We start from the raw sequence: 27,013 nt of genomic DNA, 5'->3' as shown, positions 1-27,013 counted from the left end.
GTGTGTGTATATGTATATATACAGAGTAGGGCTGAAACAGCGAATCTATTAATCGACAACTAAATTAATCGATTACTATTTTCATAATCGATTAATCGGGCAGTAACGTAATGGAGATGGGTAATGGGGATAACAAAAACTAAAATGACCCCTTTACAGTACAAAAAGAGCGAATAATCGCTACTGTAAATATTACTTTCGCTGTTTTACAGTTAAAAAATGAACCCCTTACAGTAGTGATTATCTGCTTTTTTTGTACTATAAAAGGGCTTTTTTTTTTTTTTAACCCCATTATGTACTAAACGTCTACGGCCCTGTACACACGGTCGGACATTCCGATGACAAAATCCGTCAGACTTTTTCAGACGGATTTTGGCCAATACTTGTGTTGCATACACACGGTCGCACAAAGTTGTTGGAAAACGCGATCGTTCTGAACGCGGTGACGTACAACACGTACGACTGGACTATGAAGAGGGCAGTAGCCAATAGCTTTCGTCTCGTAATTTATTCTGAGCATGTGTGGCACTTTGTCCGTCGGAATTGTCTGCACGCGATCAGAATTTAAACGATTGGATTATGTTGTCGGAAAATTTTAGATCCTGCGTCGGAAATTACGACGGAAAAAGTCAGATGGCTACGGAAAAGCCCACACACGATCCTGTCAACAAGATCCAATCGCACATTTTCCGTCGGAAAGTCCAACCGTGTGTACAGGGCATTAGACCTGGTTCACATCTATGTGCTTTTTGCAGAAACACACTACAGTTCATTTACATGGTTTCCTATGGGACACGCTCACATCTATTATAAATATAGAATGGTCCTGCGCAACCCAAATGTTAATAAAAAGTGCTACGTGCTTAAAATCAAAATTAATATAAGTGCATAAAAAAATATAAATGCATAAAAAAAGGCACAAAAAACAGTCCCAAAAAACAGTCCAAAAATCTCAGTTCAATAGCATCAAATGCGTTCAAGGAATGGTGCAAAGAAAGATGTTCATATAAACACGGGAAACTCTGTGCTCACAGAACTCTCACCTCAGAACTTTTTAAAAAACAGGCACATCAAGTATATCAGACAGCTTCCGTTCCGTTCTTAGCCACCAGAGGATCTTCAATAGTAAATGATTGGAATATAATGTATATCCATGCTAGGCCACCAGAGGGCCAAACATCACTGTATTATTAGTGTCTGCGATGGCGATATCTGCTGATACGTGCAGCTCAAAGAGGAAACATAGGGAGAGAAGAGGGGCTCTAATAGTGTAGTAATTTATTAAAAATTGGATACAATCAATTAAAAATAAGATCAGACTCTCACATTTAAAATGATAAGACAGCGCATAAAGAAAGATGGTGTACTGGCGTCTTCCGCCAGTCTTACTTCACTTCCGGTATCGCGTCACGGCCACTCCCTATGCGCTACGGGTCCCCTGAAGAAGTCACGTGATTGACGTAACGCGTCTGGGCCCCTGGCCCAGATGGATTTACTCTGCAATATTTTAAACGTTTTCATTTACAACTAGTCCCCTATATGGTTAAAACATTTAACATACAAGGAAAAACCGTGCCTCCACCTGTAGAAGCATTAAGGGCACATATTGTACTTATTCCAAAAGAAGGAAAGGATCAATCAATATGCAGTAGCTATCGTCCAATATCACTACTAAACACGGACTATAAAATATTCACAAAGATACTCGCATCTCGCCTACAACTGTTTATGACGCAGTTGGTTCATTTGGACCAAGTGGGGTTTGTCCCCACACGTGAAGCTAGGGATAGTACAATTAAGGTCTTGAATTTAATTCAATATGTAAACCATAGGAAGTTGCCGAGTATCTTTGTCAATACAGATGCAGAAAAGGCCTTTGATAGGGTCATTTGGCCCTTTATGTTAGGAGTCTTAAAACAAATGGGCCTTGGGGATCGAATGTTGGACTGGATAGCAGGAATATATTCAAAGCCACAAGCATTGGTGAAGGTTAATGGGATAAACTCTGAAAATTTCCCAATATCTAAGACTTTGCATCAGATAGACTCAGCAGTGGTGCCATTGGCTCCTGTCAAAGTCGGTCAATGAGGGGTGGGGCCAAGCCACAGCTCCATTGTCTGAATGAACACATGGAGCTACGGCTCAGCTCGGGTGCCCCCATAGCAATCTGCTTACTGTGGGAGCATTCGACAGGGGGGAGGAGCCAGGGACCAGAGAAGAAGAGGATCTTGGCTGTTCTGTTCAAAACCACTACACGGAAAGGTGTGTTTTTATTTATTTTTTTTGTTTTTGTTTTTTTTAAGAGAAAAATTAGACTTTAGTATCACTTTAATTTCTGTATATTACCTGAAGCCAGCCACTTCACTGGGTATATGTGAGGGTTTATAACCACTTTAAATTCTGCCCCCCCGGGAAGCACAGGTGCACACAGCCTCCCATAGACATGAAGGTGTATGACTGTACTCTGGGTATTTGGCATCACTCATGTAAACCTGACTATAGTGTATGCAAAAAATGTAGGGCTGTGGAAATTAAAGATTAATTCCTCGATTAATCGTTAATTTTTTTGAGCAAAATTCTTTTGATCGGCACTCACCTCTCCGCCGGCTTCCAGGTCTTCAGGGGAGCTCCGTCGGAGATCCGGTGACGTCATGGACATCGTCACTGTACTCCTCCCCCCTTCCCCAAGTGCCTCTGTCTGCTAACAAAAGGAAGGGGGGAGGAGTCCGGTGACATTGAAGTTCTGATTGAACGTAACGCGTACGGGAAGGAGCTACGCATGACGTCACCCGCTGCTGCCCTACGGAACTAACACGATTGTCGGCTTTACATGCTGTGTTTTTATCATCTTTATGTGAGTAGTTTGAACACAAAAATTAAATCTTATACTTAAGCGGTGAGCACTCAGATCTTTTCTTTCTACCCATGACCTGGCGTCCTTGCTGAGATCTAAGGAGACGTGAGAGAAGTTTATGGTCCGTGTTAACCCTTTTGATACCAGCTTGCATGACCACTTGTTTGCACAGGAGTCCATGCCATAAGGTGAGAGTGATTAGTTAGACCGGAGGTGGAGGGATTGTCACGCTACTGTGGAAAAAAAAATGCTTACGTCAGTGCTACAGTCTGAATTTAAAACATATTTGTGTGAACTGTGAAGTTAAGTCATGGATTGTGGAAACTAACTAGTGTTGGGTGACTGTATATAGTGTATACCACATTTACCGCTGACTAATGCAGAGTTGCAATGCAAGGAGATTAGCTAAAAGTAGTTGGATCTGTATGTGCGTTATAATTAATCTAAATTGATTGTTTAAAAAAAAAAAGATTAATCAAACAAGAAAATTTTAATCAGTAACAACCCTAAAAAATGTTAAACATTTTGTTATTTGTTAGCATACACCTGTATGCTAAACTCATGTTTACAATGGCAACACCGTATAGTACTGCCATTCATGTCTATGGGAGGCTGTATGCAGCACCTGGGATTTCCTGGCAGGGGGAAAGCTGGAATTTACATTGAAGAGGCTTGGGCCCTATGTGCAAGAGCCCAAGTATCGAGGCCATTAGCATTCATTCACACCAGGCGGATCCACTGCCACGGAGTCTGCCAACACAGCAGGAGATCTCTCCATTGATCTCCGCTGAGCCGGCGGATGACAGGTCCCTGTCTGCTCACTGAGCGGGGAGGGGCTTGCCTAGTGCCACTGCTTGCTATGGAGAGATTGGACGAAAATGGACAGCATGTCTGCTTTCATCAGCTCTCACCCGATCCGATCCACCAGGGACGGATGTGAATGTAGGGCCATCCGTCTGACTTTAGCGGATCGGACCAGGTCGGATGTCAGAAGACATGTCACCGCTGACATCCGTTGCTCCATAGACTAACATGGAGTGCCCGTTCAGGTCCGATGTGGGTTGGACCCGCATCCAATTTGCAATAGCAGGAGATTTTGACCGGCTCTCTGTGGAGCTGGTTCACACATCTCCGCTGCAAATTTGCACAGGAGCCCTGTGCATCTTCTGGTCTGTTTCGGGTCCAAAGGGGTTGTAAAGGTAAACATTTTTTCACCTTAATGCATTAAGGTGAAAAAACATCTGACAGTGCCTGCCCCCCCAGCCCCCCTTTTTTACTTACCTGACCCCTCAAAAGTCCCGCGCTCGCCTCAGACATCCTCTTCGCTGCTCAGCCCGGCCGTTGATTGGCTGGAGTGGATGGATTGAAAGCAGCGCAGCCATTGGCTCGTGCTGCTGTCAATCGCATCCAATGACGCGGCACGCGGGGGGGCGGGGCCGAGTGATACAGTGAGCGGCTATAGCCGCCGGCTGTATCACGGGAGCGTACCCACAAGTGCTTCTCACCATGCGAGGGAGCTCGCATGAACGTGAGAAGTACTTGCGGGTGGGAGCTAAGACAGCCGCCGAGGGACCCCAGAAGAGCAGGTTCGGGGCCACTCTGTGCAAAATGAGCTGCACAGTGGAGGTAAGTATAATATGTTTGTTATTTAAACAAATCTCTTTACTACCCCTTTACATTTTCTGGCCATGTATGGGGATAGTAGGATCTGACAAACATGTGTTGTTACCACCTTCAATAAACTGGTCTTAGTTAAGGGCAAAGTTTGACTCACGCACAGCCCTAATTTCCAGTTCTTTAGCTGTTGAGGCAGCAGCCAACGGTGTACACATGCTGCAGCAAGAATTAATCCCCCTATTGCTTTTGGTGGGTGCTACCAACTGCAAATCACAACCCATTCAAGTAAATGGGGCCACTCCGCAATCTCCCCGCAAATGCATGCTTCTGCAGGGTCCAAGGCGTTAAAGCAGGTGGTGAGAAAGAAACTCAATGATGCCTGCTTTACCCCCTTATTTGTTGTACTACACAAGGTTGCAGAACATTTGCAGAGTAGGCAGAATAGGTTTAGGAGATATTTCTTGGACCTACAGGTAAGCCTTAATCTAGGCTTACCTGTAGGTCAAAGTTGGTTGTAAGGGTTTACAACCACTTTAAGTAGGCAGGACTGATGAGCAGGATATCATCAACAGCTGAGTAACTGTGGAGAGATAGGAGCTGGCAATTAGCCGACAGCTCAGAGCGTCCAGCTCAGAGAAGGAAAGGCTGAGCCCAGCCTTGACACCTCAGTAATTTGGATAATGCTTGGCAGGTGCTACCAACCATGATGGGGTGTATAACTCCTGCTGCAGCTGCAAGATGTGTGAACAGCACTACAGAGGAGGCATCGCCTTATGCTGCTCTTGACTCCCTACTACAGCTCCAACTTTACATGTAGTCTCTCTCCATTGCACTCTGTTTGATGCTCTGAGATGGCGAGTCAGTAAGCCCAGACCATGATCTACAAGTCACCTGTTCCAGATCTACAGGTTACTGATGCCCTGTGTAGGTGGTTTTCATAGCTGGTGTATATTGTCTCTTTGTAGAAAACACATTACTTGTCATCTGTTAAGCCCCATACACACTATCAGATTTTCTGATGATTTTTGTCTTCACATTTACCAAAACCATGTAGTGTAAGGGCCTGCCTGATTGCATACAAATTGAAACTCCTAAGGTTTGACCTCATATTATATGGTTTTGGTAAATCTGAAGGAAAAAATCTGCAGAAAATCTGATAGTGTGTATGGGGCTTTAGTGGTGCCTCAATTTTAAAATAAAGAGCTATAAAATCCAGTTCAATACAACCATCAGGAGTAAAAAAAAAAAATTTACAATAAATGCAGAAAAATGAGATTATTCAAAGTTTTTGTCAAATTCTTTATTTATTTTTTATTAAAGTTTTCCAATAGTACACGTAAATATGAAACCTAAAAAAAAGGACAAAGAGAAACTCCCCTCCACAAGGCAGGCCAACAGCCTGATGTTTAAATGGACTTTTCTTGGATGTCTGGTCTATTGGGGTTGTGTGTCAGAAGCCAGTCCGCCAGCCAAGTCTGTAGTAAAATAATAAATTGATAGGTAATTTGACAACTTCTTTACACGCAACACAAAAATACATTTACATTAAGCGCAAAATAATATGTTTGCTTTTATCTCGCTTTAACCACTTCAGCCCTGGAGGAATTTACCCCCTTCCTGACCAGAGCACTTTTTGCGATTCGGCACTGCGTTGCTTTAACTGACAATTGCACGGTTGTGCGACGTGGCTGCCAAACAAAATTGACATCCTTTTTTTCCCATAAATAGAGCTTTCTTTTGGTGGTATTTGATCACCCCTGCAGTTTTTATATTTTTTAATATCCCCCAAAAATATATATATTTTTGGTAAAAAAAAAATCACAGTAAGCGATTATTGATTGGTTTGCACAAAAGTTATAGTGTTTACAAAATAGGGGATAGTTTTATGGCATTTTTATTAATATATATATTCTTTTAAATTGCGAGGATCAGCGATTTTTATCGTGACTGCGACATGGCGAACACATCGGACATTTTTGACACATTTTTTGGGACCATTGTCATTTATACATCAATCAGTGCTATACAAATGCACTGATTCCTGTGTAAATGACACTGGCAGTGAAGGGGTTAACCACTAGGTGGCAGTGTAGGGGTTAAGTGTGTCCTAGGGGTGTGTTGCTAACTGTGGGGGGCGTGGCTGTCTTTTATACATCACTGATCTCTGCTCCAATCACAGGGAGCAGAGATCAGTGTCTGTTGCTAGGCAGAACAGGGAGATGCTTGTTTACTATAGCATCTCCCCGTTCTTCCTCTCCATGAGGCGATCGTGGGTATCACTGCGGCGATCGAGTCCACGGGATCCGTGACCCAACTCACGCGTGCCCCCGCCGCCTCTTAAAGGGCAATGTACAAGTACATGATTCTGCCTGTACGTGCCCTCCTGCCAACATATATCGGTGTGAGGCGGTTGTGAAGCGGTTAAATAGCGCCAAGAAAATATTACGTTTTTCTAGTTTTGGTAAAAATATATACTAGTTAAAGGAGAAGCATGGTAAAAGCTCTTTTGGCCATACTTCGAAGGTGGATGACAGCAGTGCGCTTGGTTCTGTACTCCTGTGGCCCAGATTTAGCGAAAACCCGCTGTTGGCTGATGTCACAGAGCCAGTCCATGCTCTGGAAGAATCCTGACCATATTATCAGGATCGACCCAGATTCCTTCCCCGCAGTTTGCTCAGCTTCTCAGTGCACTACTTCCGCCCCCTCCCCAGTGAGCACTAAAGGGGCAGAGAGCTGGTAACTGCCAGTCTCTGCTCTGGTAAGAATGAGAACTGAGTGATCAGAGGTCATGTCATTGCTCAGGTCTTAGACCCTTTCACACTAAGGCACTTTTCAGAACCTATGTCCAATTAAATCAATTTATTCTTTCACACTGGGGCAGTTCGCTGGCAGGGCGGTGAAAAAAAACGCCCCTCTCCATTGAAATCAATTAAATCAATGGCAAACCGCCACTGCAGCAGCGTTTTGGGGGGGGGGGGGTTTAGTGTGAAAGGGCTCTAAAATAGGCATTGCTGGGGGGAGATGGGGGGGGGGGTTGGGGTTAAATTGAAATTTTACTTCCCCTGTGCCTGCAGGTAGTGCTACTTGTAATAGATGTCAGCAAATATTTGCATCTTGCAAAACTGCAAAGAATTGATTCATGGGCTAACCTAAATTCCTCCTCCCTTTTTTTTTTTTTTTCCAGTGGCCATAAAAGCTAAATTAAAGCCTACCCCATGTTAAAAAAGTCGGGTCATGTAATTTCCTATCTCCTGCTCACCTATGTCAAGGAGTGCTCAACAACAGCTAGGAGGAGCACCTGACATCACTCATAGGCTCCCAGCCATTGTCAGCGCTCCCTTCTCCTCCCTGCAATCAGATGCTGACTGACACAGGTGAGCGTGACTGGACCAGAGCGAGCTAAAGAAAAGTAAGTACACCTTTTTTTTTTTTTTTTCGTTTTTGTTTAAATAGAGAAGGCAAGATAGGTAGAAGGAGAGCGGTGGGGACATTTTTAAGAATAGTTTTGGTTAGGCATAAATTCAATTTTAAAGCCAAACTCCAGGCAAATTATTTTCTTTTTCCCATGCAATAGGGCTGTGCCAGCAATGCCCATGTTAACTGCCCCTTGTTTTTTCTAGGGGAGAAGAGAGCGGAGATATAGTTACCTAATCCTCCCAGCACAAGACTGGTTTGGTACCCCCCTGCTCCAGCGGTCTTCAATAGTGGACTGTTCCTGACATCATCAAGTGCAGAACAGGGTTCATAGACCTGGAACAGGCCATGGGGGATCACTGTTTTCCGGAGGATCGAAGCATTGGGTGAGTATAAGCTTTCTGCTCACCCGTGGACAAAATGAGCAGTTGACCCGTGCAGTGTGGGTATAGCCATACAGCATGCAGGAAAAAATAAATAAAAATTGTCCGGAGTTCAGATTTTAGAAATAGGATTGTGTGCGCAAAATTTACATACCAGGGGATCGGCTGGCTTTTGCTTGCAGAGCTCTGTGAGTCCAGTTAGCAAAGTTGGGTTCACAAATAGGCTCAGATAATCTCTTGCAGCGCTTCCTGTAGGCACAGGTTCAATGGTCTCTGAAAAGGGAAAGTCAGCATCACCAACACAGGAAGGTAGTATAGTAAGTTCCCTTTACTGTACATTTTCACATCTGAAAAAGTATGAATTTCATATGCATTTTTTGAAAAAATGTGTCGCAAAACCCGGGCTGTATAATCGGAGTTCTTTGCTAAATATAGTCGGTGTAAGTAAGCCACATAATAAAATGATCTGTAGATTCACTACTACCAGGGCCAGTGCTTAACTATTTTGTGCCCTAGGCAAGACTATTGCCACACACGACACGACGGATTTTGTCTGAAACTTGTGTTGCATACACACGGTTGGACAAAGTTGTCGGAAACGGGACTATGTAGAGGCTAGTAGCCAATAGCTTTGGTCTCATAATTTAATCTGAGCATGCGTGGCACTTTGTCCGTTGGAATTCTCTACAAACGATCGGAAAAAGTCAGATCGGATTTTGTCGTCGGAAAATTTTAGATCCAGCTCTCAAACTTTTTCTCGGTCGGGTTTTCCGACGGAAAACGTCCGATAGAGCCCACACACGATCTGATTTTCTGACAACATAATCCCATCTGACCTTTTCCGTCTGAATTTCCGACCGTGTGTACAGGGCATTTGGTCCGACGGATTTTGGCCCAAACTTGTCTTGCATACACAGTTGTTGGAAAATCTGACCGTTCAGAACGCGGTGACGTAGAACATGTACGACGGGACTATAAAGAGGGTGTGTCGAAAATTCCGACTGAAATTTCCGATGGAGCCCACACACGATCGGATTTTCCGACAACAAGATCCGATCGCACATTTTCCGTCAGAAAGTTCGACCATGTGTACAGGGCATAATTCTGATTGTTTTTTTAACCCAACATTCATACTCGCCTATGTGAATGCTTCATTTGTCCCCCCCCCTCGGCGCCACATCTAAGACCAAGAATGGAATGTCTGAACTGACTGTCAGTTATCGATTCTCTGTCCTAGCCCATGGAGGGGGAAGGAGTGGTTGGCTCAGTCTACCAGCACCTGAGCCATCTGCTGGTCCAGGCATCGGGGTGTATCCCGACATTAAAGTGTTTGTTAAGTCATATTCATAGGTCTATGCCAGCCTCTCTATTAAAGGCTGGCATAGAACACTGTATATGTTGTATTTAAAAATGAGCAGTGTAAATACTAAATATCAGCTGTCTTCAGGCCGGTCTCATCACTCGCGGCTGCTTTCCGGCTCTGATAGATGTCTTCTGTGGGAGGGGCCGTGATCTCCCTCTGACATCAGAGGGAGATCATGTGGCCGCTCGTCTCCTTCCGCAGAAGACACCCATCAGAGCCGGAAAGCGGCTGTGAGTCACGTGACTGGCCTGAAGACAGCTGATATTTGGTATTTATGGCGCTCGTTTATAAATAAAACACACACAGTGTGCTATGCCAGCCTCTAATAGAGAAGCTAACAGTGTCAAAATTTTATATTTTAATTTTAAAATATTAGCCGTGGGGGGGGGGCTTGCGGGCCGGGCCGGGCCGGAGACAGACAGAGAGGGCGCTGACAGGGAGGAAGGAGAGGGTGAGGGGGGAGAGCAGAGAGCAGGCAGCCTATCACAGAGGGAGGCAATTTGACCACGGTGATCAGAGGGGAGCTGCCCTGGTTATTGTGGTCTGTTTAGAGAGGCCATACAGGAAGTGGCAGGTTTATTTTTATTTTTTTTTACAGTTTAGAGGGGCACAGATTACACGGCACAAGCGCCGTGCTGTGTAATCTGCTTTAAGGGACCAGAATCTATTTTTTTGGAGGTTAACAAACACTTTTAAGTGAGGATCGAACCAGAGCCTGGAATGGCTGAGTGATATCAGACTTTAGCCAGCTGTCAGGTGAAGACCGGTCACAGCAATGCAGAATGACATGTAAATAAAGGTTGGCTGTATGTCTCCTTTAAACTTACATGCTTACCAACTGGAAAATAGACTGCGCTCAATCCAACATGAGCCATGCAGTGTTACAGCTATAGGTTAGCGACCTTCACTGGACTCACCTGGCCGTGGGGACTAACCCCCAAAAAGTTATGTGATACCTCTACACTCGTGTCACAATGCAAGGTGTAGTCCTCCAGATGGTGTCTCTATGGACTTTTTAGGGGTGCTGCTTAGCTTCAAACATCTGACCTATACGTTGGTGTGGTACACATCGCTGCACCTACCATCTGGAAACATGAAGCGGATCTCTCGTTCGGCTGAAGTGAAGCAGTAGCTGCCGTGAACAGCGTTGCGTAGATCGTCGGTTCCGTAGATGGCCCGCAGACTGGATAAAGATGGAAATTTTAGTTTGAATGATCATCGCAGTTTTTCAGGAAAACAATAATGGGACTGTTATGGTAATGAGAAAAAGACTCACGGTCAGACATTCCGACGGAAAATGTCTGATCGGACCGTGTTGTCAGATAATCTGACCGTGTGTGGGCTCCATCTGACTTTTTCCGTCGGAATGTCCGACCAACAAAGTTTGAGAGCTGGATATAAAATTTTCTGACAACATGATCCGATCGGACTTTGTCCGATCGTTTGTAGAGAATTCCGATCGGACAAAGTGCCACGCATGCTCAGATCAAATTATGAGACCAAAGCTATTGGCTACTAGCCTGAACGTAGTCCCGTCTTAACGAACGAACGTCATCATGTTCTGAACGATCGGATTTTCAGACAACTTTGTCCAACCGTGTGTATGCAACACCAGTTTCGGACAAAATCCGTTGGAAAAATTCCAATGGATTTTGTTGTGTGTACAAGGTCTTAGATTTCGATAATGCATTTCACAGAAAATCCACTTCTAAAATACATGTAAACCCTACCTGGATGACATTGAGTTTGCTAAAGGACTGTTTTTTTGTAAGCAATCCTTCGTTACACCTCAGTGCTTCTGATCTCCTGTGGTCTCTTCCAGCCATTGCCTGTCTACATGCACTTGCTCCAGTGTCAGCTGCACCTCAGTCTTAAAGTGGTTGTAAACCCTTACAAACCACTTTGACCTACAGGTAAGCCTAGATTAAGGCTTACCTGTAGGTCCATGAAATATCTCCTAAACCTATACGGTTTAGGAGATATTTGCCCAAAGACAGGCACCGCTGTCTACGGCGCATGAGCCGTAGACAGCGGCGCGCAGGCGCATTGAGCGTGGCATTGTCAGTGAAGAAGTTGCCGCGCGTGTCGGCTCCCGTGCGCATGCGCGGGAGTGACGCCATCGCGACTTCGCAGAATGACAGCGGCGGAGCTGCCAGACCCCACTGAGAAGATGGATGCGCCGGACTACAGGGAACAGCGGTGACTTCGCTGGCTCCTGTGTCAGGTAAGTGACACATAATGGACTACTATGCGATGCATAGTAGTCCATTATGCTTTGCCTTTGCAGGAAATGAAAGAGGAAGTAAACCCATCAGGGTTTACTTCCTCTTTAAAGTGGGAGTAAACTCCCTTGGTTGATTTATACCTATAGGCAAGTCTATAATAAGGCTTACCTATAGGTACAGTAAATATCTCCTAAACATGACCCGTTTATGAGATATTTACTTATGAATGCGCTGGTGAAGTCATCAGCACACACACTCTGAAATAATGGCATACCCGTGCCGTTCCTTCAGAGCCCTGTGCCATGAACAGCGGCTTGTCCAATCAAAGGATCAGAGCCCACCAAGCTTCATTTTACTTACCTGAGCCCCATATTTCCCACACAGGAGACACGCTGTCCCTCTCTGCACACGGTCCCGGCTCTTGAATGGATAGATTGATAGCAGCCCAGCCATTGGCTCCCACTGCTGTCAATCAAATCCAATGACGTGGGCACCAGGGGGCGGGGCTGAGTCCGACATTTGTGTCTATGAATGCAAATGCTGGACTCGGGAGCGCGCTCTCAAGGTAACACCCCCCCCCCCCCACCCGGTGAGTGCTTCTCCTAGGGGGTTATCTGAAGTGGGGAGGAGCCGCAAGGGCCACCGAGGGACCCTAGCAGTTGAGGATCGGGCCACTCTGTGCAAAATAAACTACACAGTGGAGGTAAGTATGACATGTTTGTTATTTGAAAAAATAAATAAAAGAGTTTCACATAATGCTAGTACTTTGCAGAAACATATTACAGTCCATATAACATGGTTTCCTATGGGTCAAGTTCACATCTTTGCATTTTCTAGAAAGGTATGTGATGCCTTGCAGAAGGAGAATGCTTTTTTTTTTTAGGGGGACATGTGACAGGGTGACAATCCTAGCAGTAGAATTGGGAAACATTTTAAAGTGGACTTCCACCCATATTTTCATCATTGCTTTAATCGCTATCATCCCACAATTTGAACAACATTTGGCGTTTTTCCCCCAAGCTCTGTGTACCTTGTTGCTGGGGTCTTCTATTTTCTTCCTCTTTTTGTGCCGCAGCGACGTACGTCACATCCTGCGGTGCCACTGCTCCTGAGAGATGTGTTTCAACACTCCTAGGAGTCAGTGGGCATCGCCAGCCTGTTAGCATTGTGTTATTTTCAAACAGGAAATGACGCAATGCAAGGCGGTGCTAAGCGCCATTGTCTCGCTTACATTCGGTTGCCATAACAACGGGGAAGGACCTTCTTACGATGACGCCGTTGTGATGACAACCAGAGACACAATCAGCTTTTTGTGTTATGCACATGTGCGAGATCCAGAGGTGCATGCTGGGTAACCAGCAGCACTGATTGCAGAATAAAACACTTGTGGGCTTCACATTCCCACAATTAAGATGGGAGCGTTCTGCAGGCAGAATATAAAGGTTAGTTTTCTCCAAAAATATGCTATAATAAAGCGCCCTGTCATGTATTTATCATTTTTAACATTAGGTTAGATCAACAGCTCGGGTATATTAAAATAAAAAGATTACGGCTGGAACTCCGCTTTAAGGCCTGGTTCTCACCTATGCAGGTTGCAGTTTGCATAGTCCAGGTGCATTGTGCAATTTTCAATAGACGTTTTCAATCTATTGAAGTCTATGGAACCAAAGACCAGAAAAAAGTCCCTGACCTTTTCCAGAAAATGCAAAGGTGTGAACTTGAACCATAGGAAACCATCTTATATGGACTGTAATGTGTTTCTGCAAAACTGAAAACGCACAAAAAATTGCATGTGTGAACCAGGACTTAGGCTGGATTCACACCTATGCATTTTTAGTGCTTTTTGCATTTTGCATATTTGCACTATAGTCCATTTAATATGGTTTCCTATAAAACACGTTCTGTAGTGCAAATCTGCAAAATGCAAAAAGCACTAAAAATACATAGGTGTGACTCCAGCCTTACAGGGTGCGAATGTTTCATCCTTGTTGTCCAATTCAGCTTCCACATTGCAACCCTATCAAATGGGCTTCTGATGGAGGCTACAAGTGGCTACTTCAACACGGATTACACAGGTATGGTTCACTGTCGCCACCATCCGGAAACCTGCTCTGAGCAATGCCATGGAGTCATCGCTGTAATGCATGTGGACTTGAAGTGGTGGCAAGGAGGCTGCAAGAGATCAGCAGCACTGAAAGTAAAAAAACATGGAATGAATGGGAAAACAAGGGTATTCTAAAAGAAAAAAAAAAATGTCATCCACTTAAGGTTTACATATCTTTTAATTAGCTTTTTCAAGTGCTACAAAATAAAGATTCCACACCTACACAATATTTAGGTTAGTGAATTAAACCTTTTAATGAGAAAATGAAAGTGTAATAAAATGACAAGACAATAACTCGGCCTTCTGTATACACAATAATTTGAAGAGCATCATATAGCAGTATCAGCGAGCATTTACTGAGCATGTGCAGAATAGAGCCCTCAAGTCCCCTTTAAAGTAAAACTCCACACCAATCTATACTGTGTGAGAATACAAAACATTCAAATGCAATATTCCATGTTTAGCTGACAACTAAAGTAAATATTAAAACATTGTCCAGACCATAAAGAAAGAAAATACGTATATTCAGCACTATACATTCCCTTAAACCCCTTTGTTGCCAATGATGTAAGCCTCATATTGGCATCCGCACAAGATTCTAAATATGCTTCCGGCTGCTAAAGTGTGTGTTTACATATCTCACATCGACTGTCAGATCAAAATGATCTGATCACTTCCACACACTTCCAAAAAGTGATTGCCCTCCCCCATGCATCCTAGGCTCCACTATACCACCTGCAGGCCCAAGACTGCCATTGTGGATGTTGCTGGACAGAGCAGGACTCCAATGGCTGATCTCCCTTCTGGTAACTGAACACAGAAGTGACCTTTATTATGTCACTTTCAGGTTCAGCACCAGCATTCCCTGGCTGCTGTTGCCTGGGAAGAAGCTAATGAAGCATGATCTATGCTTCATTAGCTTGGTGAAAAGGTGGCATTAGGAGTCTAATAGACCCTTGATGTCTCCTTAACCACTTCGATACTGGGCTTATTGTGGATCTCCTCTCCCACATGTAAAAATCATAATTTTTTATTTTTTTTTGCTAGAAAATTACTCACAACCCCCAAACATTATATATGTATTTTTAGCAGACACCCTAGGGAATAAAATGGCGGTCGCAACTTTTTATGTCACATAGTATTTGTGCAACAATTTTTCAAACAAGTTTTTTTTTGGAAAAGAAAACAGTTTAAAGCGGGAGTCCGCCGTTTTTTTTTTTAAAAGCCAACAGCTACATATACTGCAGCTGCTGACTTTTAAAATAATGACACTTACCTGCCCAGCGCGCCCGAGATGTCGACACCCGAAGCCGATCTCTCGATCGTCTCTCGGGTGCTGCCGCCGCCATCTTGGGTATGGGAATCAGGAAATGGAGCCTTGCGGCTTCATTTCCCGGTTCCCTACTGCGCATGCACGAGTCGCGCTGCGCAATAAGGATGGTCCCCGCTGTCTCTGGGATCCCTGTGTTTCCCAGCAGGCAGCGGGGGACCTTCGGAAAGGGGTGTAGATTCTGCGGAAAGGGACGTAGCTTCTGCAGAATCTACGCCGGAAGTGGGTGCAGATACCTGTACTGTACATGTACCTGCACCCCCCTCCCCCCTGAAAGGTGCCAATTGTGGCACCGGAGGGGGGGAGGGTTCCTATGAGCGGAAGCTCCACCTTAGGGTGGACCTCAGCTTTAATGAATGTTACACTGAGTAAATAGATACCCAACATGTCACGCTTTAAAATGGCGCCAAAACCTTGGTTCTTAAAAATGTCCATAGGTGACGCTTTACATTTTTTAAAGGTTACCAGTTTAGAATTACAGGGGAGGTCTAGTGCTAGAATTGTCTCTCTCGCTCTAACCCATGTGGCGATACCACACATGTGTGATTTGAATGGTGTTTACATATATGGGTGTGACTTGCGTGTGCGTTCGTTTCTGTGCGCAAGCACCCGGGGATGAGGGCGCTTTAAGTTTTTTTTTTTAAATGTATTTATTTTTTTATTCAACTTTCATTTTTTTCCTACACTTTGTCTTAAAAAAATTTTTTTTATCACTTTTATTTCTATTACAAGCAATGTAAACATCCCTTGTCATAGGAATGGTGCATGACAGGTCATCTTTATGGAGAGATATGGGGTCTATAAGACCCCACATCTCTCCTCCATGATGATCATAGAGATTTCCGGTGACCAGCCTGGAAATCTCTATGATCATCGTACGGCGGTGGCGGAGGAATTCTTTCTACGGGTTGCCGATCGCACAGGCCGGCCCAGAGAAGCACCAGAGGGTGGCGGGAGGGTGTCCACTTTCTGCCGTCTGTAAGAACGATCAAGCGGCTGAACTGCCACTATAATTGTTCTTATGGGGTACAGAATCGCTGGCTCTAAAAGATGATATTTGAATGATGCCTGCAGCTGCAGGCTCCATTCAGATATCCCCACTGAAAGTCAAAGATGTCGTATGACACCCTTGGGCTGGAAGAAGTTAAGGAGAACCTGTTACTAGCAATATGTCATCACAAAGGGGGTTAACAATCAGATCATCCTATACATAGAATGTATGTATGAGTAGGAATAAAATATAAAAAATTGTCCCCTCAAATTTCATAAAATAGGATAACCTACCCTGGCCCAGAATACCACAACTACACTATGGGAAGATTTACTAAAACTGGAGCACTCAGAAGCAAATTGGCTACCATCAGTGGCGGTGCATCCATAAGGTTGCACAGGCATCGCCCCCTCTCTCCTGTCATGCCTCTCTAGCACCAACAGATAGATTCATGCAATGCCCGCCGCTGCCACCCTCCATCAGGCGCCCAGCTCCTTTTCAGGCGCAGGGCGCCTGAATTACAGCGGTCGGGGGGTTTGGTGGTTTTGAAGTACCTGACTAGATCCATTGGCTCTAATAGGCATCAGAAAAAGGTGACCTGCGGTCACTCAGCTGTGTTAGAAAAGCCAATGAATATTCGCTTTCCTAACACTAAACCGCCTCTCCGCCAATCAGGTGCTCGGATCTGTTACCCGTCACCTGATTGGATGAAACAACAAGCGCTGTGATTGGAGATCGGTGTCCAATCATAGCAGAGGACGGGTGGAGAGGACAGGAGAAGACATCGAGGGGCTGTCCCACCGAGACAGGTAAGTGCAGACAGCGGGGGGCACACTGGCAGCATTTGATATGGCACAATGGCTGCGTTTGATGGGGCACAGTGGCTGCATTTTATGGGGCACAGTGAATGTATTTGATGGCACAGTGGCTGCGTTTGATGAGGCACAGCGGGTGCGTTTAATGGGCACAGTGAGGCTGTATGGGTTTTTTTTTCTGAATTTTTCAGTTTGTTTACGCCCCCCCCAAAAATGTTGAGCACCAGCCACCACTGGCTACCATGCACAGATGCACCAGATTCTAACTTCAGCTTGCTCAATTAAGCTTTGACAATAAAACCTGGAAGCTGATTGGTTTAGATGCAGAGCTGCACCAGATTTTTCACTCTCCAGTTTTAGCAAATCAATCTATTATGTTTTACCTTTCATTACATATAATACATGCATGTAATAAAGACTCAAAAGACTGTCAATGTTTTTTTATTTTTTTTATTGCATATCTGTATGCAGATGGTTCTATGTATTCATTGTTACCATTTTATACTTATGTACCTCTATACATGTGTACAACTGTCTGAGCTCAAACAGTTGAAAAAAACCTTGAGGCTCCATCCAGGGGACCCCCTTAGAGGGCCCCTCTGTGTATTTTAATATTCTTTTGATTTTTTTTTTTTTTAATACAAAACTTTTTTTTTTTTTTTTTTTTAGACCACTTCAAGTGTATCACATTCAAGGTCCTTTTCAGATCTTCTGCAGGACTGTATTTATCAGCAGCACTGATATAATAATGTGTGCACGGTACCATAGCAGCACCCAACTCAGGTAGCAATTTCACGACACCCTGCTTTCATAGTATGTCCTGGTGTCAATCAACTTGGTAGGCATCTAGGGGGCATCTTATGGCACGAATAATGTACTGTGGGGGACAGTCCCAGTTTTAAGGGGAGTATTGCAGCAAAAGCTGCATTTTTGTGATAATTACCTTTGTGAAAAATTGGTATTATAAAAAAAAATTAAAAAAAATTAAAAAAAATGAGCCCGGAGTTGAGCTTTAATTTCTTTGTAAATGTCTCCTTTATGCATCTCTCTGCAGACCGCCACTTATACTGTGAGAATGAAGATGACTATATAGATTAGCAAACATGGTATACACCCATATGGTGTCCTTACCTGTCTGGATGAGTTTCTTTAGCTTTCAGGCTATTCGAAGGCCCCATCAGTTCTTTCCAGGTGGCGATGGCGTTATGTCTTGCCAGTTCCAGGGCAATGATTGGTCCTGAGCTCATGTACGCTGTCAGGCTGGGGAAGAACATCTTACCATATTGTTCTGAATAAAAGTCGCTACATTGCTCAGGGCTCAGATGGACTTTTCTTTTCTGTTAAAATAAAACATATTATTTCAAATTAAAGGGTTAGTTCACCTTTTCCAAAAAAAAACTGCCTATGCAGATAAGGGGTGTCTGTAGAGAAAAACAAATTGTGCAGCTCTGACCAAAATTGAATAACGCCCTTGCTATCGGTGTAGGCCAGTTATGTACCTCCTGGAGCCGACTGGAAAATTCCCAGGATGTCGTCAAAGCCTCATACACACGATCGGACTTTAAACAAACTTTCCTGTGGATTTCTGTACAAAGGGTGTTGGCCGTGAACTTGTTACGTATACACACGATCTGACTTTTTCAGCCAACTTTCACCAAATCACATGGTTCTTGTGCTCTTTACCGCCACCTTTGGTCAACTTCTGTATTGTTGTCTTATCTTTTCCATTGGTTCTGAGCATGCGTGTTTGTAAAGTCCAATGGTTTTCTGTACACATGATTGGACTTTGCTCCATCGGACTTATGTTGTCGAAAAGTTTGTTTGTTCGCACAGCCAACATTTGTCCGATGAAAACCGAAAAAGTTTGTCCGATGGAGCGTACACATATTTGGATGTTGTCTTAAAACAGCTAATTTGCATGTTTGTTGTCAAAAAGTCCGATCATGTGTATGGGCCTACTTGTTACTGCTCACCTTCACCATCACAGGAGTGAGCTCTTTCTCTGATTCAAAACCCCTCACATGCTCTTTCTCTACTCTGATGCCGTAGCTCTCAGCGTTTGAGAGCTCAGCCCTGTGATGGAGGAGGTGAGCAATAATGACTAGGCCTCAATTAGCAACATCCTAGGAGTATTCCATTCAGGCTTCATGAGGTACATAAATAACCTATACCTATAGCAAGAACATTATTCAAACCGTACTGCCTTGACTAATCTACAGATGCCCCTTACCTGCATAGGCAGTTTTTGTTGTTGTAAAAGTGAACTAACACTTTACTTCTTTTTAGTATATATATATATATATATATATATATATATATAAAATATATAATATATAAAACATTTTTACTCATTTAAAGCAAAATTACAGGAATTATCCACATGCTAACCGCAATACATACAGTATCTCACAAAAGTGAGTACACCCTTCACATTTTTGTAAATATTTTATTCTATCTTTTCATGTAACAACACTGAAGAAATTACACTTTTCTACAATGTAAAGTAGTGAGTGTACAGCTTGTATAACAGTGTACATTTGCTGTTTCCTCAAAATCACTCAACACACAGCCATTAATGTGTAAGCCGCTGGCAACAAAAGTGAGTACACCCCTAAGTGAAAATGTCCAAATTGGCCCCAAAGTGTGAATATTTTGTGTGGCCACCATTATTTTCCAGCACTGCCTTAACCCTCTTGGGCATGGAGTTCACCAGAGCTTCACAGGTTGCCACTGGAGTCCTCTTCCACTCCTCCATGATGACATCACAGAGCTGGTGGATGTTGGAGACCTTGTGCTCCTCCACCTTCCGTTTGAGGATGTCCCACAGATGCTCAATAGGGTTTAGGTCTGGAGACATGCTTGGCCAGTCCATCCCCTTTACCCTCAGATTCTTTAGCAAGGCAGTGGTCATCTTGGAGGTGTGTTTGGGGTCATTGTCATGTTGGAATACTGCCCTGTGGCCCAGTCTCTGAAGGGAGGGGATCATGCTCTGCTTCACTATGTCACAGTACATGTTGCCATTCATGGTTCCCTCAATGAACTGTATCTCCCCGGTGCCAACAGCACTCATGCAGCCCCAGACCATGACACTCCCACCACCATGCTTGACGGTAGGTAAGACACACTTGTCTTTGTACTCCTCACCTGGTTGGCACCACACAAGCTTCACACCATCTGAACCAAATAAGATTCAGAACAACTACTGTTTACATCAAATGACGGAGCGGTCAGTTGTAAACAAACCAGCGTCACGTCCAGTTCCTCTCTCCCCTCTCTGTACCAAACGGTGCAGTGTGAGCGGAGATATCAAGTGCTGCAGCACTTGATATCTCATGTGTAGCACCCACAGCGCTGATATGTGACAATTCCTGCACTCATCCAACCATCTATCCGTCCATGCTCAGCTATCCTCAGCAATACTTATCCATCCATCCATACTCCCCCATGCTCAGCAATACTCATAAATCCATCCATCCATCCTCAGCCATACTCATCCATCCATTCATGCTCAGAAATACTCATCCATCCATGCTCAGCAATACTCATCCATCCATCCTCAGCAATACTCATCCATCCCTCTGTGCTCAGCAATACTCATCTATCCATGCTCAGCCATCCATACTCATCCATGCTCAGCAATGCTCATCCATCCATCCATCCTCATCAATACTCATCCATGCTCAGCAATACTCATCCATCCACCCATCCATGCTCAGCAATACTCATCCATTCATCCATGCTTAGCAATACTCATCAATCCATGCTCAGCAATAGTCATCTATCCATCCATCCATCCATACTCTGCAATACTCATCCATCCATCCATGCTTATCAATACTTATCCATCCATCCATACTTAGCAAAACTCACCCATTTATGCTCAGCAATACTCATCCATTCATTCTCAGCCATCCCATCCACACTCAGATATACCCACCCAGCCATACTTGACCCAGCCATCCCATCCATACTCAGCCATACCCAGCCACCCCATCCATACCCATCCAGCCATACTCAGCCATCCCATCCATATTCAGCCATACCCAGCCATTCACATTAATGGCTCAACCATGCTTAGCTATCCCCATCCACAGTTCATCCATGCCACTACAGTGCCTCAAAGTGTAATAGGTAGTCAAAATTAGATTTGACATTTATGCCCCTAGAACATCTGATGGTGCTCCCTGCAATGTTGGGCCTCTGTATGTGGCCAGGCTGTGTAAAAGTCTCACACCTGTGGTATCGTCATACTCAGGAGGAGTTGCAGACAATGGTTTGGGGTGTAATTTTTTTCCATGTACATGCTATGTGTTAGAAATAATTGTATAAATGGACAACTTTGCGTAATTGCCATTTTTGGGGCGTTTTTTTTTGTCCTGGTGCTCCAGGGCCTTCAAAAGTGCAAGCGGTAGTCAAGAAATTAGATATCTAATTTATGCTCCTAGAACGCCTGAAGGTGCTCCCCCAATGTTGGGCCTCTGTATGTGGCCAAGTTGTGTAAAAGTCTCACACACGTGGTATCACCATACTCAGGAGAAGTAGTAGAAATGTATTATGGGGTATAATTTGTAATATGCATATGTGTGTGAGAAATAACCTGATAATATAACAATTTTGTGAAAAAAAAATAAAAAATTGTGGGGAAAAAATTACAACATAAAAAAAGCCTCTTTCTAAATACTTTTGAATGCCTACTTTCCAAAAAAGGGTCATTTAGGGGGTATTGTACTTTCCTGGCTTGTTAGGGTCTCAAGAAATGAGATAGGCCATCAGTACTTTGGGTGTTATCAATTTTCATTGATTGGCACCATAGCTTGTGGACTATAACTTTCACACAGACCAATAATATACACCAATTTGGATTATTTTTACCAAAGATATGTAGCTGTATAAAATTTGGCCAATATTTACGCAGAAAAATTACTAATTTGCTAAATTTTATAACAGAAACAAAGAAAAATTTACAGTGTTTTTTCATTTATAGCGCAAAAAATAAAAAAACAGTGGTGATTAAATACCACCAAAAGAAAGCTCTATTTGTGTGAAAAAAAGGACAAAAATGTCATATGGGTACAGTGTTGCATGACTGAGTAATTGTCATTCAAAGTGTGAGAGGACCGAAAGCTGAAAATTGGTCTGGTTTGGAAGGGGGTTTAAGTGCTCAGTAGTCAAGTGGTTAACAATCGTCAGGAGTACTACTGACCCGAACAATGTGGAAGCCGCTTCTGCAGATGATGTCTTCGATCTCTTCTGCTTTGTGAAGCACATCTGGCTTAACGAGAGCCAAGGTCTTCTCCACATATATGCTGGGAGGCTCCATGGACAGTCCAGGCGATGGCTGGGAAGTGGCACTCATTACCTTTTATAGAGGAATAAACACAAAGATTACAGCTTAAAGTGATTACGGCTCGCCATGTAGGTCTGTCTCCTGACCCTGAAGAACCACTGGAGACCACGAAGGCCAGCAGAGACCACAGAAACATAAAGTCACAATGCAGCAAGAACCCCAATGATTAGCAATAAAAAAAAAAAAAAACAATGGGAGTTTTATAGCAACCACTTTTCTGCCAGGGCCTTTTTTTCCACACATTTTATCCACATTAAAACACACATTTTAGGCCTGAAGATTAGTTAAACCTCCAAAGGCTGAAAGCAAGGACCTTGGAGAATAAAATGGTGGCAGTTACAGTTTATGTCCTGTTATATTAGCGCAGATTTATCAAATGCAAAATGTCAACACACACACACAATATATTACCGAAAGAGGAGGAGGCAGGACTGGCTGCCAATCATGTGACCACAAATCGCAAAGGTCACGTGATCAGGCCTTCCTGCCCCCCCCCCCCCGATGCCAGTTGAAGGGATACCAGAGCTGGGTGGGAAGGGGTTAAAGTAGAACTAAAGGCCTGGCCGTCTCCTCTGGCCTATTAGTGTGCCCGGTGGGCCTGGGGCCGCCTAGTGCTCTACCCAACTGTCACTCAACAACAGCCCGGGACCGGCTGTGGCAGAGAGGGGGCGCTCCCAGAGGAATTCCTGTGGACCATAGCAGGACAGCTCCCCTCCCCGAGGACGGTGACTTGAGGATGGCTGGGTGAAGACAAGCCATGGGGGGACCCCATGCCTGACCCGGACCTTATGGGCCACAACGCAACTTCACCGGATGTGACCTCGGCATGACCACCCCCAAAAGTTACAGGACAAGATCGGCGACCCGCGGTACCCCCAATCGACCTTCACAGCCCGGTATTCAACGTTTCTTCAGGGTAGACCCATGCACTTCACCTGGTGACACCGCCAATACGCCTCGGGTACCCCAATTGGAATCAGCCCCCGCTGGGACACAGGACCTCCCAGGTACACCCGCATCAGACTATCTTTCAGGGACTCCGGCGGTGTTCAGATCTGAGATGGCAGGCTCTTCCTCAAATCAGGGAAACCTTGATGACGACCTCCGCAGTAAGCTACGTGCTCTGCCTACAAGGGCGGACATTGAGGCCCTCCCTACGAGGGCAGACATCGAAACCCTAATCCTGCGGATAGAGGAGGCGCATAACAGGGATATACAAGAGGTGAGGACTGAGCTACATGCCATAGAAGACCGCGTCTCCTCAGGGGAAACCCAGCTCACTTCATTGGCGACTAGGGTGCAAGCACTGGAACATGCACAGGATACCCAGGCGGTGGTGGCGCAGGAGATGCAGCTTCACCTGGAGGAAATGGAGGACCGCAGTCGCCGCAATAACTTGCGACTGCGGGGTATCCCAGAGGCTACGGGTCACGAAGATCTGGCAGAGACTGTCACGGCTATCTTTCACAGGCTCCTGGGTGACCCGCCTCCCTCCCTGGAAATTGACCGAGTTCACCGGGCACTGGGCCCCAGATCTACCGATCCAGCACGACCTCGTGATGTTCTATGCCGTTTACACAGGTACGCACGGAAGGAAGCACTTCTAAAGAGGGCGTGGGACCACGGGACCATTGACTTTGACGGTGCACAGATTCAGATACTCCCGGATCTCTCCAGGGCCACGCTACAACGCCGCGCCATGCTGAAACCAGTTCTGGAAGCTGCAAGACGCCGGGGTTGCATGTACAGATGGGGCTACCCCCTAACAGTCATCTTCCGCACGGATAGCGGAGCCTTTACATTACGCACGCCGGCGGACCTCCCCGCCCTCTTTGCTTTCCTGGGCACAGATCCAGTCCAAGTGCCTAACTGGCTGGTGAGGATCCCACGCCCGGCAGGCCGTTTGGGCCCAACGTCGGGTGGCGCCGCCCCACCGGCTCGCCCCCAGAGGTCCAGAGGTCGATCCCGCACTACGTCCACTTCAGTGACCAGGTCACGTGAGTCATAACAGCTCCCCTCAGCACCTACTATGTTGTTCTGCACTGGCTGAATTTTTTCACCCCTCATCCACATTATTTTCCTGTGCTCCACATCCCCCCCAATCAGGACTGTCCACGGCCGTCCTGGTCCCTGATGACATGCTGGGGACGTGGGGAGACATGCTATCCCTGGACGCTTCCATATGTGTGTCACCAGCTGGGGAGTAGGCGAGGTCTCTGTTGCAACGCCCTGGGGAGACGCTTTCGGCCCCCCGGTGGGCCTGGGCGGCCCCCGCCCTCAGGGCCTTCCACAACCCATCCACATGGACCCCAAGACTATTGTGCTCCTGCGGAGGCTTGGAGTGGGATGAAATAACTGAACATTTGGGGATCTGGGTGGGCTACTGTGATGGGCCCTGTACAGCAGTTGGGGGGGGCTCTGGACTTTGTGATGTGGGGTGGGGGCTGCTGGGGTGGGGCCTGTTTTCCTCCCTCCTCCGTCCCCTCCATCCCTGCCTTCCTCTCTTCCCGCCCCCCCTCTGTCTCCCTCTATCCGGGACCTGTGGATGCCCCCCCGGGGGGCATGGGGGGGATGTGTTGCAATGTTTTGTATGGGGGGATGTTTGTTTGTAGCTGTTATATGTTTGTTTTTTGTTTTTTTTTTTGCTGTTAGCTAGCGCAATGTTTCCAGCCAGTGTAGATACCTTGTAGATACCTGTGCAACTTTATAATTTGTTTAGTTGTATGACATGTTTTATGCTCATGAACCCTGGACGACCCCTATCCCTGTGTTCCTATTGTCCTGCCTATACAGACGTCACTTTATAGCCCACATCTATGCAAACACATAGGGCCCGAGGCTCCGGGGTGGCTCCGGGAGCTCCCCGTCGGCCCGCACTGCTCGTTCCCCCACTTAGGTTGACGCTTTTCATCCAGGCACTCCTGGTGGGCGTTGAAGCAGCAATTGGCTGCACTTTAGTGATCCAGCTTCGCTGGACAGTATCGGCTGGGAGTCTTTCCCTCTCCGTCGCTACCCATTTTCTGGAAAGTCTATCCCCCACTTCTTTGAACCTTTTATTTTCACACCCGATACTGCACTCTTCCTCCCTTCAGCTTTTCCCTCCCCTCTCTTCCCCCTTCCCATACCACCCACCCTGACACGAACATGGACGTGCTTAAAATTGTTACCCTTAATGCAAAGGGACTCAATGTCCCAGAGAAGAGACGCATGCTACTAAACGATATGAAGCGACAAAACGCTGATATTGTCTTGATACAGGAGACGCACTTTAGGGAGAACAGGTTCCCTATCCTAACAAACAGATTTTACCCGATAGTCTATCATTCCACTTACTCTGAGGCCAAATCTAGAGGGGTCTCCATTCAAATATCTGCCAAGGTCCCATGGACTCTGATAGCTGTAATGACAGACCCTGAGGGACGGTTTTTATTTCTCAAAGGCCTGATAGGTAGTGTGAAGGTTACCATCGCTAATCTCTATGCCCCTAATAGCAGACAGGACCGGTTTGTGAAGAAACAGTTAAATTTGCTTCAAGGATTTACGGAAGGACAACTGATCGTAGGAGGGGACCTAAATATCCCATTGATACCCACGGAGGACACCTCTACTGGGCTGTCCTCCATCCCCAGTAGCACACGGAAAGCCATACAGTCTGCCCTACATGCCTCACAACTAGTGGATGTTTGGCGCCTCTTACATTCCAGCGAACGGGACTACACTTTTTTCTCCAGGCCGCACCTCGGTTATTCACGTCTCGATTATTTTTTGATGCCACATAACCAGCTTCAGGCGGTCAAAGGCTCCACTATCGGGTCTATCACGTGGTCAGATCATGCCCCTGTAACATTACACTACGCTTTAACCGAATTCTATAGGGGGCAAAAGAAGCCATGGAGGCTTAATGAGGGCCTCCTCCAAGACGCAGAGGTACTAACTGACGTGACGACAGAATTATCACATTACTTTCGCTCTAACAACACAGGGGACTGCGATGTGGGCCTCGTTTGGGAGGCGCATAAGGCGGTGATTAGAGGGGTATTGATAAAACACGGCGCACGGATCAAGAGACAAAGAACAGCTCAATTATCCGAGCTATTCCGTAAACTTCAAATCCTAGAAGCGACACACAAACAGACACCGACTACTCCCTTAGGTAGTGAGCTGGACACAATACGATCTCAAATAACCGACCTTCTCCATTTTAAAGCTAAGGCGGCACTCCAGATTTCCCGTAAAAAAATCTACGAATCGGGTAATAAATGTGGCAGACTGTTGGCGCAATCTCTGAAAGCCCAACGGACAGCTTCTTATATACCTCACGTCTTCTCTTCCTCTGGGAGTCGAGAAACGTTGCCCCACCAAATTACCAACACTTTCAAGTCCTTTTACGAGACTCTATACAACCTAAACGTGACCCAGCCTACCCAGGAACATATAGCCGACTACATAACCTCTTCCAACATGTCCACCCTGACGACGGAAATACGGGACACTCTAGAGGCACCTATAACATTGTCCGAACTCCAACTAGCAATAAGTACTACCAAGCGAGGGAAGGCCCCGGGACCTG

General features: G+C 45.4%; 1 protein-coding gene and 1 long non-coding RNA gene across 4 annotated transcripts in view; one reads left to right on the top strand and one right to left on the bottom strand.

Annotated features, from left to right (window-relative positions):
• The first annotated feature begins 2,711 nt into the window (after nucleotides 1-2,711).
• Nucleotides 2,712-18,064, top strand: LOC143941098 (uncharacterized). The gene is made up of 4 exons (XR_013263981.1): nucleotides 2,712-2,854; nucleotides 7,656-7,880; nucleotides 8,092-8,271; nucleotides 17,766-18,064. It is a non-coding gene; the product is annotated as an uncharacterized LOC143941098 (long non-coding RNA).
• Nucleotides 5,757-27,013, bottom strand: part of NME5 (NME/NM23 family member 5) — a 28,782-nt gene continuing 7,525 nt past the window's right edge. For all 3 annotated transcript variants that reach the window (XM_077463047.1, XM_077463050.1, XM_077463048.1), the window contains 5 exons: nucleotides 22,300-22,455; nucleotides 18,228-18,433; nucleotides 10,714-10,814; nucleotides 8,423-8,541; nucleotides 5,757-5,946 (listed from right to left, as the gene is read on the bottom strand). In XM_077463047.1, coding sequence (XP_077319173.1) covers nucleotides 5,878-5,946; nucleotides 8,423-8,541; nucleotides 10,714-10,814; nucleotides 18,228-18,433; nucleotides 22,300-22,452 — 648 coding nt within the window. In that variant the 5' untranslated portion in view covers nucleotides 22,453-22,455 and the 3' untranslated portion in view covers nucleotides 5,757-5,877. The remainder of the gene's footprint in view (nucleotides 5,947-8,422; nucleotides 8,542-10,713; nucleotides 10,815-18,227; nucleotides 18,434-22,299; nucleotides 22,456-27,013) is intronic.

The sequence above is a fragment of the Lithobates pipiens genome, unplaced genomic scaffold (genome assembly GCF_037356315.1).
Source record: "Lithobates pipiens isolate NorthernLeopardFrog02 unplaced genomic scaffold, aLitPip1_a1.2 Scaffold_3, whole genome shotgun sequence".
Classification (NCBI taxonomy): domain Eukaryota; kingdom Metazoa; phylum Chordata; class Amphibia; order Anura; family Ranidae; genus Lithobates; species Lithobates pipiens.
This window is presented reverse-complemented; position numbering and strand designations above follow the sequence as displayed.